Source organism: Geospiza fortis, unplaced genomic scaffold (genome assembly GCF_000277835.1).
Source record: "Geospiza fortis unplaced genomic scaffold, GeoFor_1.0 scaffold66, whole genome shotgun sequence".
Taxonomy (NCBI): Eukaryota; Metazoa; Chordata; class Aves; order Passeriformes; family Thraupidae; genus Geospiza; species Geospiza fortis.
In genome coordinates this window covers 8,351,325-8,365,274 of record NW_005054312.1, presented here as the reverse complement: position 1 = coordinate 8,365,274, position 13,950 = coordinate 8,351,325, and the positions used below count along the sequence as shown (strand labels likewise).

The following is a 13,950-nucleotide window of genomic DNA, read 5'->3' as shown; positions in this document are numbered from 1 at the left end:
GACCCAACCCAAACAAGGGAATACTCACAGGGGAGGGGGACTTAGGAATAGGCATGATACTGGAAGATACAATGCAAATTTAGCTGACTTTCAGTAGGTCTCATTCTGCGCAGCTCCCAAGCCGCCAACCTTTCATTCTAAACAGGGCAACCAACCATACAAATATGGGCAGCAAAGAAATTCTTCTTCTGAGCTAATTTTAAAGAAGGTAAACTGGCAGTATTAGGCAAAAATGCACAAGAAACAAGAAAAAAACCCCAGCCCAAAGGAGACATGGACATACTTTGGCTATGTAAGGGAGGGGTTGGCAGCATAACTGCACGTGACAGGATGCTCCCAAATCTGCAGCCAGCCAGCCTGCCATTTTCAGAGTGGTTGGGATGTTTCTTTTATAGCTGAACAACCTGCTACACATAACATACTGAGCTGGCAAAACCCATCTACAATGCACTTCCTCCAGTTCTTCAACCTGCTAAAAGGTGCTGTGGTCACCCCAAACCTACTCAGCTGTGGCATCTTTTCTTACCAGTATCCTGGGCAATGAGACGTCAAGGCTAAACAGGATCCCTGACAGTCAAACCACTATATGCTCCACAGTGCTTCGCAATCTGGACAAGAAACACGGCCAGGTTGTCAGGTTCTCATACAGGTGACAGACATACACCTTCCCCGGCTACTAAGGTTATGGAAACACTGAGATCCATCAATTCACGCATAGATGAATAAAGAAAAAATGCCCACTTCCAGCATCAGGGGAAGGGGGCACAACGGGGGTTGTGGAAGCCCTGCCCGCCTGCCCCACTTAGGGGAACACATTTAATTGTTTTCAAGGTATCTGTAACACAAACAGATGTGGCCATGGAAATGACTAGGATGCTTTTGTACCAGATTCTCCAAGACAGGAAGGTTATTCACTGAACAAGACCAATCCAGAGATCCTGATGCTCACAGTTACTTGTACTTACCTTCATACTAAAGGAAAAGGAAAGCAGTTCTCATTAAGGGGCTAGCTGAACTATGAGTTAGAAGGATCATCCAATCCAGGTAAACAACTTCTTCCTCTAAGGGCAGGATTCACTTACAATTTCTTCTGTTTCATCATTTGCTCTTGTTGCTTGATGCTGGTTTAGCAAGCCCTAACCTCGCTCTCAAGCACACTGATCATAAATACCTACAATGGTGGGCACTGTTTAGTTTAGCATGGACCCCCTTTCCCTCACATGTCCAGGTGAATGACACTTCTGCAAACCACCCCCCCCCCCCTACATCCACTGAGGCTGCCAGAGGAGCACTGAGTATGAACTTGCAAGCAGGAGCAGCAGGGCACAGAAGGGCTGCAGGTAAAAGTATGCAGAGACTATGTTCAGCTTCTGCTCATGCAGCCAGAAATGCTTGTAGAGCACAGCATCCAGTCACAATGCCTGTGAATTCTAGAAGCAAGAGCTGTATTATTATTAAGAGTGCCATTTGTCATCAGCTGTTTCCTGGACACTTCTGACTTTAAGGCAAGCCCTTATTAACCCATCTCTCTCTCCTTTAACCCATTTTCTGACAGTACAATTAAAGACCCCACAAGACGAGTCACAACAGCTGTGAGCATACTCTCCCAAGCATCTGTGTAGTCTTCCCTGAACTGAAGGCCAAGGTGTGACAGTACAAGCCATGGACTGCACAGAGAGATCCACCCACGTTCTAAAAACATACACACCCTGGCATGACACAAGGCCTTTCCCAAAGACTGACAAAGTTAGAAGTATTAGGTTCAATTCTACACTTAATTCTCTCCACTAATGCTTTCACTACTGAATAACACGGTGGCTGTGTAAATGAAGCTCTTGATATTTAGGGCAGAGAGAGTTGGACTTGACATCCTGAGCAGCCAACAGTGGATTCAGCCCACCCAACAGCACCTGTTTTAGTGTGAAACTTGTGTTTCTACACCCCTAGATACAAAAACTCGAAACCTTAATCCACAGTCAAGAAGAAACACAAATACTACAGACCAAAGCAATACACAGTTATGTCAACTCTGACGTTTCAGACCTGTTTGAAAAAATGGCTTAGAAAGCTGATTCATACATACAAACAATCCATTGTGCCCAGAAGTTTCCTAACATTCTTTTATTAAAAACCAAAGAGCCAAAGATCGCCCTGATGCTCTTCATTGTTATAAAGCAGACTCTGAAGTATTAAGTGAATCATGTATGAGTGAAGAACTCCAACTGATGCAGAGTTTAAAACTAGGTTTACAGTTTCCTATTTTATTGGCATGGATGTATTTCTAAACTTAAAAACCTTTCTGGCAAGTTATCTCAATTTCTTATGACAAAATTTCTCACAACACAGAAATATTTACAACATATACATATTTTTTCATTCTTTTACAACTGGTTCTTAAAAGACAAACAATTCTTAGGTTACCACAGAACAAAAGCTGTGACTTAGTTGTTTTTAATTTGATAAAACTATCATAAGTTAAAGTTAATAGATTTTTCTTTAAATTCCTTGTAGCATTTTACAAGTGCAACAGAAAAATATGAAGAACCAATTTAGGATAGCTGCAGTTCATTGGATAAATGTTGCCCGTCGTAATCACATTATTTCACAGCAAATTCTTGAAAAAATAAGCACCAATCATTCTTGCAAAGAACAATTTTATCTAAAAGTATTGAAAAGTGTTAAATACAAGGTGTTTAATTTACGTAACAAGCAATAAATACACCATATCCAAACTTTATTCTGCATACTGCTACCCTTGTACATATAATGTACTAAAAAGTCAGCAAATTGTCAACACCTTTTCATATTTTTTTCTCTTTTTAAAAAGAAATCAATTTGACTTCCAACCAACGGTTTGCTACTATAACAAAGGCCACAAACAGTACGTCTGGGACAGCATACAGTGTTAAAACTGACAAACTCCAAGGGGGGAAAACCATCTAGCAAATAAATTGGAAAGCTGTAGATCATTGCTGGTGATGTTAACATATACTAGAAAACCTTAATATGCTGCTACTATGATTTTGTAAATTGTTTAGTCAAATATTGTAAGAGCAAACTAAAGCTCCTACTGATCAAAAATAATTCTGTAGCCACACTGTATTCTCATTGTCCTGCATGGAAAGATCTGATGCAATTTCGTAACTTTGCTTGAGCCTTTATTTTACAACAGAGCATTACCTCTAACTTGGAATTGCACATAAGAAGGCTATTAAAAAGTACAATAAAAATCTGCACAAATCAGACTTAAGAAGAGTCAGTATGCTGTACACTTTCTACAATATTATGTTGATAGGTGAATAAAGAAGTGCTGCCACTAAGTTTTTCAGAAAGTTCTTTAGTTGAGGAATAATCAAATGGAATTTTTGTTGGGTTTTCTATTTTTTTTTTTATTATTTTAAAATTTTTTTTAGAAATGACATCCAGGTCAGTTTAAGACCTATAAGCTTATGCATTGAGCCTTAAAGACTGATCTTCTCTCCTCCTGGAAGAAATATCAATATCTATTGAATCCTTGCCAACAATAAGCCTTAATCTCTTTGCTGGAGGAAGAGGAATAAAGTCATCAAATTCATCATCATAGTCATCTTCCTCTTCATCGTCCTCTTCTGATGAAGATTCATCTGCTGTTTCCTCTTCATAGTGACCATAATCATCTACTTCCATTCTTGACTCCAAAAGGGAGAGAGTTTCACTACAACACACACCATTTTCATGAAGGTCCTCTGGGTATGTGCCCCTGTTTTCGTCCTCTCGTTTTAGCTGTATTTTTAATTTTGTTGAACTATTGCCTGATCCTGAGTTAAACCCATTATTTAGCTTTGCTACATATAAATTATTATCTTTTTCATGGTCTTTACTTAATTTTATGCTTATTTTTGAAGAATTCATTCCATCACACTCTTGATCATTTGCCTTGCTGCTGCTATCATGGCGCCTACGAAGAGTCAGTTTAGGGATCCCAGAGCTATTTTCAAGGATAAGTTGTGCATCATACCTTGTGATTCGTCTTTTCTTTTTACTTTTTGCAGTTCTAAAGCTGTCTTTTGCTTTAAAATTGTCAGTTGTTACAGAGCAGCCACCAGATCCAGGGATACAGTCTTTAAACCCAACAGGTGTGTCCACCACGTTATTCCTCTCTTCGAGTTCTGAATGAGAACTAATCAAATCTGGTACTTCATCCTTCATAGGTGTGTTGTGCATAGTATCAGTTTCCTCTGTTTTTGAAGATGGTTTCACAAGCTTTCCTTGTCGAGATTTCTTTTTTGATGTGCCTGCATCACTTTTCTGGCACCGACCCTCTCCTTTATGTGATGGTCCGTGAGCCACATTGTTGTCGTTTAACACACGAGACTGCTGCTCTGCAATGTCCGACTGTGTTCCAGTCAAGTTACTCTTATAGCTATCCAATGTATTTGGTTCAAGCTTTGTGTCAGAGGTCTCCTTCAAACTCATCCTTGTTCTCATTGACCTCCTCGTGATGTACGTGCAGGGTGCAATATCACCCTGCTCATAAGCACCTTTCACAGAATTCAGTTTATGTTCTCTCGCTGCATGCCTCGTTAAGCATCCGCTAGAGACTGCAACTTTAACTGGTCCCTCCAATTCTTTATCCTTTTTAATGGGCAAGTTTTTATACAAAACTACTTTAGGCTCTTTGAGAACTAAATTTCCCATTTCAAGCTTTCGAGAAGCATTCTTTTGCTCTGGCCTTTTGCACTGATTTCTCAACTTAATCTTTGAAAGTAAAGGCTTTGCAGGCTTTCTCAGTCTCTTTGGTACCCTGGAATTATTTATATGAGTTAGCTTAGATGAGGTAGAGTTTGATGATGCTGGAATTCTTGATATAGACTGTCTGGTTAATGTTCTATTTTTGCTGTTCTTTTTTACCCCAATTGAAGATTTTCTGTTAGCTGAAAAAGAAAAAAGCAGTTTTGTTGTGACACTACTGTATCCTGAATTTCCCACTCCCAAATACTGCAGTTACTTCATTTATTTGGGGAACCTCAAAATAATCCATGAGAGAGGATAGACAGTATGTAGTAAGGAATGAGACTGCTTAACTTGCAACTCAACACATGAAAGCAATTGCCAAACAGGCCACAAGTACATCAGCATTTCCAGATACACTTCCCCTCTCTACTTCCAGTATACCAAGCTGTGTTTTTACTGAATTTCTTCTTCTATCAATTAAAAAAAAATCTATTTGGCATTATCCACAGCTTTTGCTGAGTATTATTCCAATAAAATCTGATGGTCAACATGATCTAATATTATCTCCAGGATGTTTTTCACGGAGAAGGAGGGAAAAAACTACAAATACTTTTATCTAATGTAATGGTTTCAATTTCAGGTGAAACTACTGCATACTGTGGCAAGCAAAGAAGTTCTGTCTGCTCAACAGAGGTGCAACTCCAAATACTGGTAATTAGAGATCTTAAAAAGATTTGGGGACATTTTTTAGGGTTTTTTTCCATTGGTTGGTTGGGTTTTATGTTTTGTTTCTGTGTTTCATTTTTTTAATGTCAGAGCAGCAAACAGGAGACAGATGGAACTGCAGTATTTCACATAGCTCCAAACCTGTTTACCAGTTAAATCAAAGTTTAAATTATTTGTATTTTGCCCATACTGAGGTTGGTGGAGGTGGGGAAACCAAATAAATCATACTCCCTACTCCATGGAGAGAAGTCTTGCAGGAAGATTACAAACAAAAAACCTTTCCAATTTCTTCTGAAATTACTAACTGCGCACTTTCCCTGCACAAGAGGTGCCAGAACTATCAATTTGGGATGTGGAAAGGCAAGAGCTGCTCAATTTAAAAGATGTCTAAAGGAAACAACTATTGGTTTAGCAATATCTACTAAGAGTATTTATTTAAAAAATCTTTTCCTAAGAATTCAAACTATGTAAGTTTTCTTTCCTAAACCATACTACTGCCTGCGGTAGTTTACTGTATTTTGAAATACAAAAATTATTGGCAGGACTTTAACTGATGTGTTTATAAATATTTCCTTTTGATATTAAAAAAAGAAAACAAAAGAACATACCACCTATTGTTCTACAAGCACTTGTGGAAACCCATGAATTTACTGTTTAAATTGCCTTCAGATTCTTGAATAAATTAGTTTTAGTGACCAGTATGTGAGAAGCAATACTAAGAGAGGAATTCCATCACTGTGGAAGTTTTCCATGTTTTTGTGAAGCCTTTAGAGACTCCAAGCTCTTCCCCTTACTTACTTGCATTACCTTTTTCCTGAGTGGTATCTGCATCAGTGTTAGAGCTGACAGACTGGCTGTCTGAATTCTTGCTGCTGTCACCCAACTTTTTAAGTCTGTTCAATCGTTTGTCTGTTTCTCTCAGTCCATATTTACTGTTAATCACAGGAGTAGGTGCTGGCAATCCCACTCTTGATTTAAAAGCACCAGTTCCACGTCTACAAATAAAAAGAGGACACAAGTATTAATAAATCTTAATGTAAACTTAGAGCTTTGTTTCATATACAGTAGTTTGGATCCCAGGCATATCTATCTGGATCGATTATACCAACAGCCACAGAACTGGTTAGCATTTTGTGGGCTGTTTTGTCTTCTACCTGTCATCTTGGGTGCCTGTATGTCTCAGCTGGCCAGCAAGAACAGCAGGATTGATCACCTAGGAAGAGTACATGGACATGTGCAGAGAGATGCAAATCTTCCTGGTGATGACTTGTGGAGGCTTGAAAGAAATCGCACTGCGCCAAATCTCCTACTGCTCCAAACATACCCACAGATCCTTAGAACCCACCATTTCAACATTGCAAATTAACACTCTTTACAGCACAGTTAAAATTAAGACACTTAAATATAATTTTTTGTGGTATACAAAGTGACTCTTGCCTCATCAATCTTGAAACAAGCAAAAAGTGAGTCCTTACTAACTCCCCCCAAAATAAAATCTTATATATTTGACGGCCTCTGCTACAATTTTGTAACTGAAAAGCAGATTCCTAAAGTTAGAATTACCCAAACATTAGCTTTAAAAAATAACATTTTCATGTACTTAAAATACAAAAACAACAAGTTAATGAAAATGTTCCGACACATAAAACTAGTTTGTGCTGAAAAAGAAAGTATGCTCATATTACACTGAAATCAATGATTGAGAAAAACCCCACATCACTCCATTCACAAGGGAAGAACAATTCTCGTGCCTATTTATTCAACACTTTATAATCTCCAGGACTGAAGTACTTTTTACTAGCAGCTCTTGACTGCACCCTTCACTTGGAATGACATAACACCACATGAGCTTGGAGGCCCATGCCAGAGCATTTTCCCTTTAATTTCAAGATTTGTTAGTGACGAAAGTGGCCAATAAAAATGAAAGTAGGATTATTAAACCATTTGTATGCAGGTGCACTAGGCTATTTCTCAATATGAACAATATTTTGTCCTTTATAGGGTTTTTCTTCCTACAGTTGGATCAAACAGAATGGTGAGTTCTGTGCAGGTCCCCTTGGAACTGAGTGAAGCTCTCTCAGATGATGCTGAGCCTCCCTGCTCGCAGTGAGCAGAAGTTTCAAAATGGCAAAAACCAGCTATGGAATTCTTTCGACTGATGTGAACAAACCAGGTTGGGACAGCACGTGTGAAAAACAAATATTGAATGATGAACAAAGAGAAGCAAATACTGTCCAAACCAGTAGATATTTACAAATACACAAACCCCCAAGTTCTAACAACACTGGGTGAAAAACTACTTTGCCCATTCTCAGCAGAAGAGAACTTCAGGCCCGCAAATAAAACATTAATGGAATTTGCTTTATCAAGTGCAAAGAAGAGCAAAAGTTAGGGATCAGTTCACAATGGTCTTGTAGAAGACGTAATTGCTTTCCTTCCAATTCTACTTTATTCAGTACAAGTATTTTTAAGAATCTACACCCCTGTTTTGTTCTGCCTCAGTGTGAGCTAATCTCCAGAACTGAGAATCAACAGATTAATAGAACACAAGTTCTCAAGGAACATCACCATTCTGTAACAACACAGAAAAATCATTATAGCAAACAGGTAGGAAGCAATTATTTTGTGTCCAAAACTCTGAGTATTCATAATAAAGGACTTTCAGTTTCACAAAATAGATCATGAATATGTCCAATTCTATTTGAAAGCCATTTACATCAATGCATACCTTTCACAGGTGTAACATTCGCAGTATTCGTTGTTTTCTCCAAAAAACCCATCTCCGTAGTAACAAGAGATTTCTTCTCCAGGTTCAATATCTCTTAGAGCTTTCACACATGCTGTATCTCTGCCTGTTGATACGAACTGGAGAAGCAGATGACAGGAAGGGAAAAAAAAGGCTAATCATTAAGGCTGCACAGTATCTGAGTAAGAAATAAAACCAAAACAATTGGGGAAGAAAAGTTGGAAGGGCAAAGAAATAAAAAGTAGGGTACTTTATTTATTTATAATTTCTTGCTTACCTTACAGTTAGGTCTGCAATCTGAAAAAGGTCCAAAAGATAAAGTCAATTAACTGTGGATAAGACCTGAAACATGAATAGTTGTAGATATCTAAAGTAAGGATTCACTTTGACTTCAAAGACTGCAGAATCTCAACTAAATACTGGGAGTTAAGTTAGTACTGCACAAAGCCATACATCAGAAGATTCCTGCTTTTGTATAGCTGCATTTCTGAGCTCTTCCCTATGCCATAACAAACGTCCAGTTTCCCTCCTCTTTAGGGCAAACAGTTTCATCTTAAATCCTACCTGCTCTTCCTTTGGTATACAAATGCAACACAATCAGCTAAGCTTCTGCAAAAGGTTAAAGGGCCATAAGAAGTTCACCTAATAAAGATGTTATTGCTGACTGACTTCACAAAGAATTCAAGGTAACCCACAATATGCTCCACTAATTTAGCTGCAAGTTCCAAAGTCTCTTTCAAGGAAGATAGCATTGCTTCCTAGAGCCTTCTCTGAGTTTCACAACTGATCAGCTCCGGCTGGGAAAATCTCAGTATGATTTTGTCCTACATTAATATAGTATGCCAGATTCAGACATTTTTCTCCAAGTTCTTGTGCTGTTTGGCTCATATACAACACTTCTGAATTTCTTAAGTGCTTCAACAAGCTTCCTATACTTACTACTCACCATGATTGATAAATGCAGCAGGACCAAGCCATAGCTGTGCACAGTTTTTTCGTGTGGAATACATGACACTGAAGTCATTTTCCCCATGTCTCAGCAGCATATTTTCTTCCATTTCTGATAGTTCAGCAATACAGCCCACAAGTAATTCTATTTTATCATTTCGTTTCCTTTAATGTAAAAAGAGAGCAGAAATAAGACTACATGTGCCGAAATTACAAAACAGTTTCACAGAAAGAAAAGTTGTTATAGAATCAATTACATCAAATCTGACGTCAGAAACAATTACGACCATTGTCTGAGGCTGCTTGCAAGAGATGATTACTTCAGCTTCTGCAATTGTTAAAACCAAAAGCAAGATCTTTTCATTTGTGTACACTCCCTCCCCATCACCACTTGAGAAATTTCGACTTCCTCCAGCTGCTCTTGCTTGTGTTTCCTAAACTTCTTCCTGTGACCAGGAAAACCCAGCATAATGAAAATGCTTACAGCTCCACGGCTTTTTAAATGACGCCCAGTAGTGACTCTAACAAAGGCAGGAATTCAAGCAAGATGTTTTCCTCACTCATGAGTAGTTCTTCAGCATGAAGATGGCCCTTGAATAAGAGTGAGGAGGGGGAATGACACCTACAAAAATCAACAAAACCACGAAGCCTTTGTGTGCAGACAGCCCATGTGCCATCATGACTAGAGCAGTGCAGAGGCACCACTCTAGTAGGAGCACAGAGTTTCCATTTTCTTGCGTAGGCATTGTTTCCACTGCTCAGAGTAGCCATTCCACATTACTCTGACAGAGATGACCATGGAGATACTAAAGGTATATGAAGGACACAAACTGAAAGTAAATCCTTTTAAGTGCAAATTTCTCCTTTGACAGAGAGCGCTGAGAACTCTAATCTCTGGTTTTGATTCTTGACAGGTTTCCAGATATCAGCAGGGTTAAGTTGCAGCCCTCCCATCTTGCTCACTTCTCAGGCTACTCTAGATTTTGAGCATGAAAAGTTAATCTGTTTTCAACAGACCTACATGCAAAGCTTCTACCGCAAAGAATCAGCCAAGGGGTGAACAAAAACAACATCATCAAAAAAAAAAAAGAAAAAGAAAAAAAGAAAAAAAAAATCCACACAAACCTACAACCAAAGCCAAAAAACCCCAAAACCCAATCAGTATTTTTTGGGTTGTATCATGATCATGGAACCCTCAGCTCTGGTCATGAAGAGCTGGAGTCCTCAGCATATTTAAAGGTTCTACAACACGTGGAGGTTGTGTTGCCACCAGCAGGGTGTTTAGCCACTCAATCCCAGTGTGAACACAACCTCATTTCTTCACCTCAGGGGTGCTGCTATGAATGGGTACTGCCACAAAGCAAAGCTCATACAATTGGTGTCTACATCTGAATTGATTTTAAAATCTGAATTAAGCCAGAATCTGCTGGTGCTGCCACACACATGCTTATAATGAAACTCAGATGTGCCAAAGTGAGATGGGGCACACTAAGATTCCAGCCTTGTGCTTCCCGGAGAGATCTATCTTGCACAATCAAAATGTGCAAACAACACTCGTTTAAAAATGGCAAAAAACTCATTTCCCACACAATTATTTGCTGTGTAACAAATCTGCCATAATGTCGTGTTTCTCATGGAAGTCTAACAACTCCTGAAAAGAGAAAACCAATTATCTGACTGAAAACAAGATTTAAAAAAAAAGTATAATGAACACTATATGCATAAACCCAAACATACAAAGGATTACCTTCCAGAGGCATAGATCCTGTATTAAGTACTTATCAAAAACAGACAGAAAATTCACTTTTCAAGTAACAATACAAAACTATCTATTTCACTGGTTGCAGTTTTAATTTTAAATCACACTTGAAAATATTTTTATAGATTATTTCAAATAACTGACAGAAACAGAACACAACAGTAAACTGTATTTCTCACCATTCTTTTGTTGCAACAATTTTGGCTCCATTTTGCTCAGAAGAATACCGATTACAAGGCAGTATCTCAAACCCACTGTCAGTTGCAAACATTCGTAAATAAATAAATACCTGCAATGAAAAAACCCAGTACTTGTCTGTTACTCGCAAAACGAAAGCAGTGAGGAACTTCTTATATAAATAATGAAAGTGAACTGTACAAAAACACACAGAAAAAGGATACTGGAGCAGGATACTGTCTGCTGAAATGTGTTTCTATGTTTTATAATGTTTCTATACATTTAAGCCATACATATTATGTTGGTCTTATTTCTTCACAGTGACTTGCAGTAATCCTTACACAGGTATTGAGATTATCCAAAAAGTTTAAGAAAATTAAAGATACCTGGACCAAAATTGGTCCAACTAATGAAAATCAATAATTTTTTTCTTAAAATCACTGAATAGCTGCATTCAAGAAATCTGTTCATATCTTTAAGAACGACTGAGACCTAATAATCTCTAGAAATCCATTTTATTGTTTGAAGTTCTGAAAAATGGTATTACTTCCACAACAAACCTAGATGCTGAATTCAGGGACTGCTGATTTTTTTTTAAGTTGAGTTGTGACTGTGTTACTCTAAAAACCACTCTAACAAAGCAGAACTTTTTCTGCCAAATCTTTCTTGCATTACTAAAGCAGCCCACACTCTTTTTAGTTGTACCTTGAAACAACAGACTCATTCTTGAAGAAGCATCTTTTTTTGTTAAGTAAACAGTACTATGATTTTTTTTCCTTTCAACTTTGAGAATCAAAAACTTTTATGCTACATACAAAATGGATTTGGGCTGTGGGAAGTGGAGGGGGAACAACCCTTATGGGTATAGCCCCTATACCCATAACAGCTGGGGTATTTTGAGGTAACAAGGCTACTCCCTTTTCCTTTATCTTCCTTTGTCACCCAATTTGATTGTCACTCAGTTGTAAGTAAAAAACCCTAAAACAAACCCCAAAAACCCCCCAAAAAATGAAAACTCCAAACAAACCACAATACAAACAAATGATGAAGGGAGGAAAAAACCCCTTCCTTTCTACACTCTATTAATAAGAAGCAATGCAAGTTAACAAGAAAAAAAAAAGGGAGGGTGTGTCTAGTTAGGCTTTAAAAATCAAAGGAAGTTTCTCTTAAAAAACAGTAAAACATATAACACTCGATTGCTTTACTATTGCTAATAGTATTCTTAAGAAAATTTTACTTTTTCTTTGCCTTTCAACCATCTGAAAAAGCACATTAATTACAAATACACCTACATGTTCCTTGAACAACCTTTCCTGCATTTTGTTCTTGTTAAGAAAATAGTGCCGGGCCCAGTCACCTGACGTCAAGGACTTGAAGGCTTTTTCTAAGTGCTCATCTTTCTTAAAACGTTCAATCACCTCTTTGAGTTCTTCTTGCCTTCCTTTAATAGGTCGAAATCTGAAATAAAAAAATAAAGCTATTCCAGTCCACCATCAGTCATTCTCAATTCTTCCTCAGTTACAGCACACAGCTCTTTTGCTACCCATATAAATATTTAACTCCCTGCATAAAGACACTGACCAACCTTTGCCAAACCCAAAGCCTTTTCATACTGATGAATTCACTACATGGGTTTATGTGGATTGCAAACTTAACACGTGCATTCATATAAAATACAGCTCTTAATGACGACACAAGAAGTACCTACAAATACTAACACACAGCAGATGCTACATCTGTGGAAGATTAAGGTTCCAAAAGTTAGTGCAATCGTAAATTTTTCCCTCCAAACAAGAAATGTTGGGCATGTAAATATGAAAACAAACATCCGTACATTAGCAGAGAATTCTGCCTTCTTCCCAAAGCTTGAGATTTAAGAAAAGTTACCCTTCATATATTCAGTGGGAAAAAGTAACAGAAAAAAACCTGCATGACTGCCAGAAGTGGAAGCTCCATTTTTGAGCTGCAAAATCACCAAGAGAAAGCAGCACTTAGATATTTTGCCAAATCCCTATAAATTGCCTTTGACTGAGCACATACCCATATATGCTCTGCTTTAGGGCAGAGGTGGGGTGTGGGTATTCTTAAATACATGCCACACCCCAGGGGACTGTTCACAAAGATAAAAATTTCCCAGGATCATGAGAAACAGTTTTCTGCAGCTCTTTTTACAACTGGAATGTTCTGCTTACAGAGCATCTGACAGAAGTGCTAAACAAAGAGTTTTGAGCAAACATGTAAGACTAAGTCCTGTTACTTGTTGCTGGAAGAGCATTACTATGCTGATTTTATTTCCTCTTACTTATCAAATGAAATCTGTATTTCATTACAAAAGTAAACAAGGGGGAAAAGAATTCTTGATGTTGATGGAAGGAAACCTCAGTCAACTTACTCACTGATACCCTGTTTTTAAATTACCTTTAGAACTAGCCTGCTGTTACCTTAGAACGCTGAATGTTACAAGTAACTTATTTTAATATGCCACATAAGATTTGCCTCTTCCATGCAACTTGTATAAAGGAAACAAAAAAGTGTTACCTCCTGATTTTGTTTCACTTTGTAAAATACTAAGGGTCTTATCAGAACTAAGTAACAACCATGAGGATTCAGTTTCCTTCCTCAGAAGGAAGATGCTGTATTCATGCACCTGATACAATGAAGACAGATCTCCTAAGAGCAGAATGACTTTCAGCAGATTTTCAGCACTCCATGCTACTGCTTTTACAAATCTCTCAAATCTCCATCTGAAAAACTTCCTCGTGACATAATAACTAAGCACCCTTTTAGACTTTTTTGAATCCAGCAAAATTTGTCAGCACAAACCTCTGGGCTTTCAGGGGACATGGCGAGTAAGGAGTTCTGAGCAGACATCAGGTTCAGT

At 38.0% G+C, this 13,950-nt stretch overlaps 1 protein-coding gene across 2 annotated transcripts in view; it reads right to left on the bottom strand.

The window, feature by feature from the left end:
• Positions 1–2,106: 2,106 nt before the first annotated feature.
• KMT5B (lysine methyltransferase 5B) overlaps positions 2,107–13,950 on the bottom strand; it is a 26,973-nt gene continuing 15,129 nt past the window's right edge. Inside the window, exons 4-10 of one of the 2 annotated variants that reach the window (XM_014306411.2) lie at positions 12,362–12,527; positions 11,072–11,181; positions 9,132–9,298; positions 8,463–8,482; positions 8,168–8,304; positions 6,247–6,434; positions 2,107–4,913 (exon numbers count right to left, since the gene is read on the bottom strand). In XM_014306411.2, the coding sequence (XP_014161886.1) occupies positions 3,448–4,913; positions 6,247–6,434; positions 8,168–8,304; positions 8,463–8,482; positions 9,132–9,298; positions 11,072–11,181; positions 12,362–12,527 (2,254 nt within the window). In that variant the 3' untranslated portion in view covers positions 2,107–3,447. Of the gene's footprint in view, positions 4,914–6,237; positions 6,435–8,167; positions 8,305–8,462; positions 8,483–9,131; positions 9,299–11,071; positions 11,182–12,361; positions 12,528–13,950 lie in introns of both variants that reach the window. The other variant, XM_031055738.1, reaches the window with a different exon arrangement.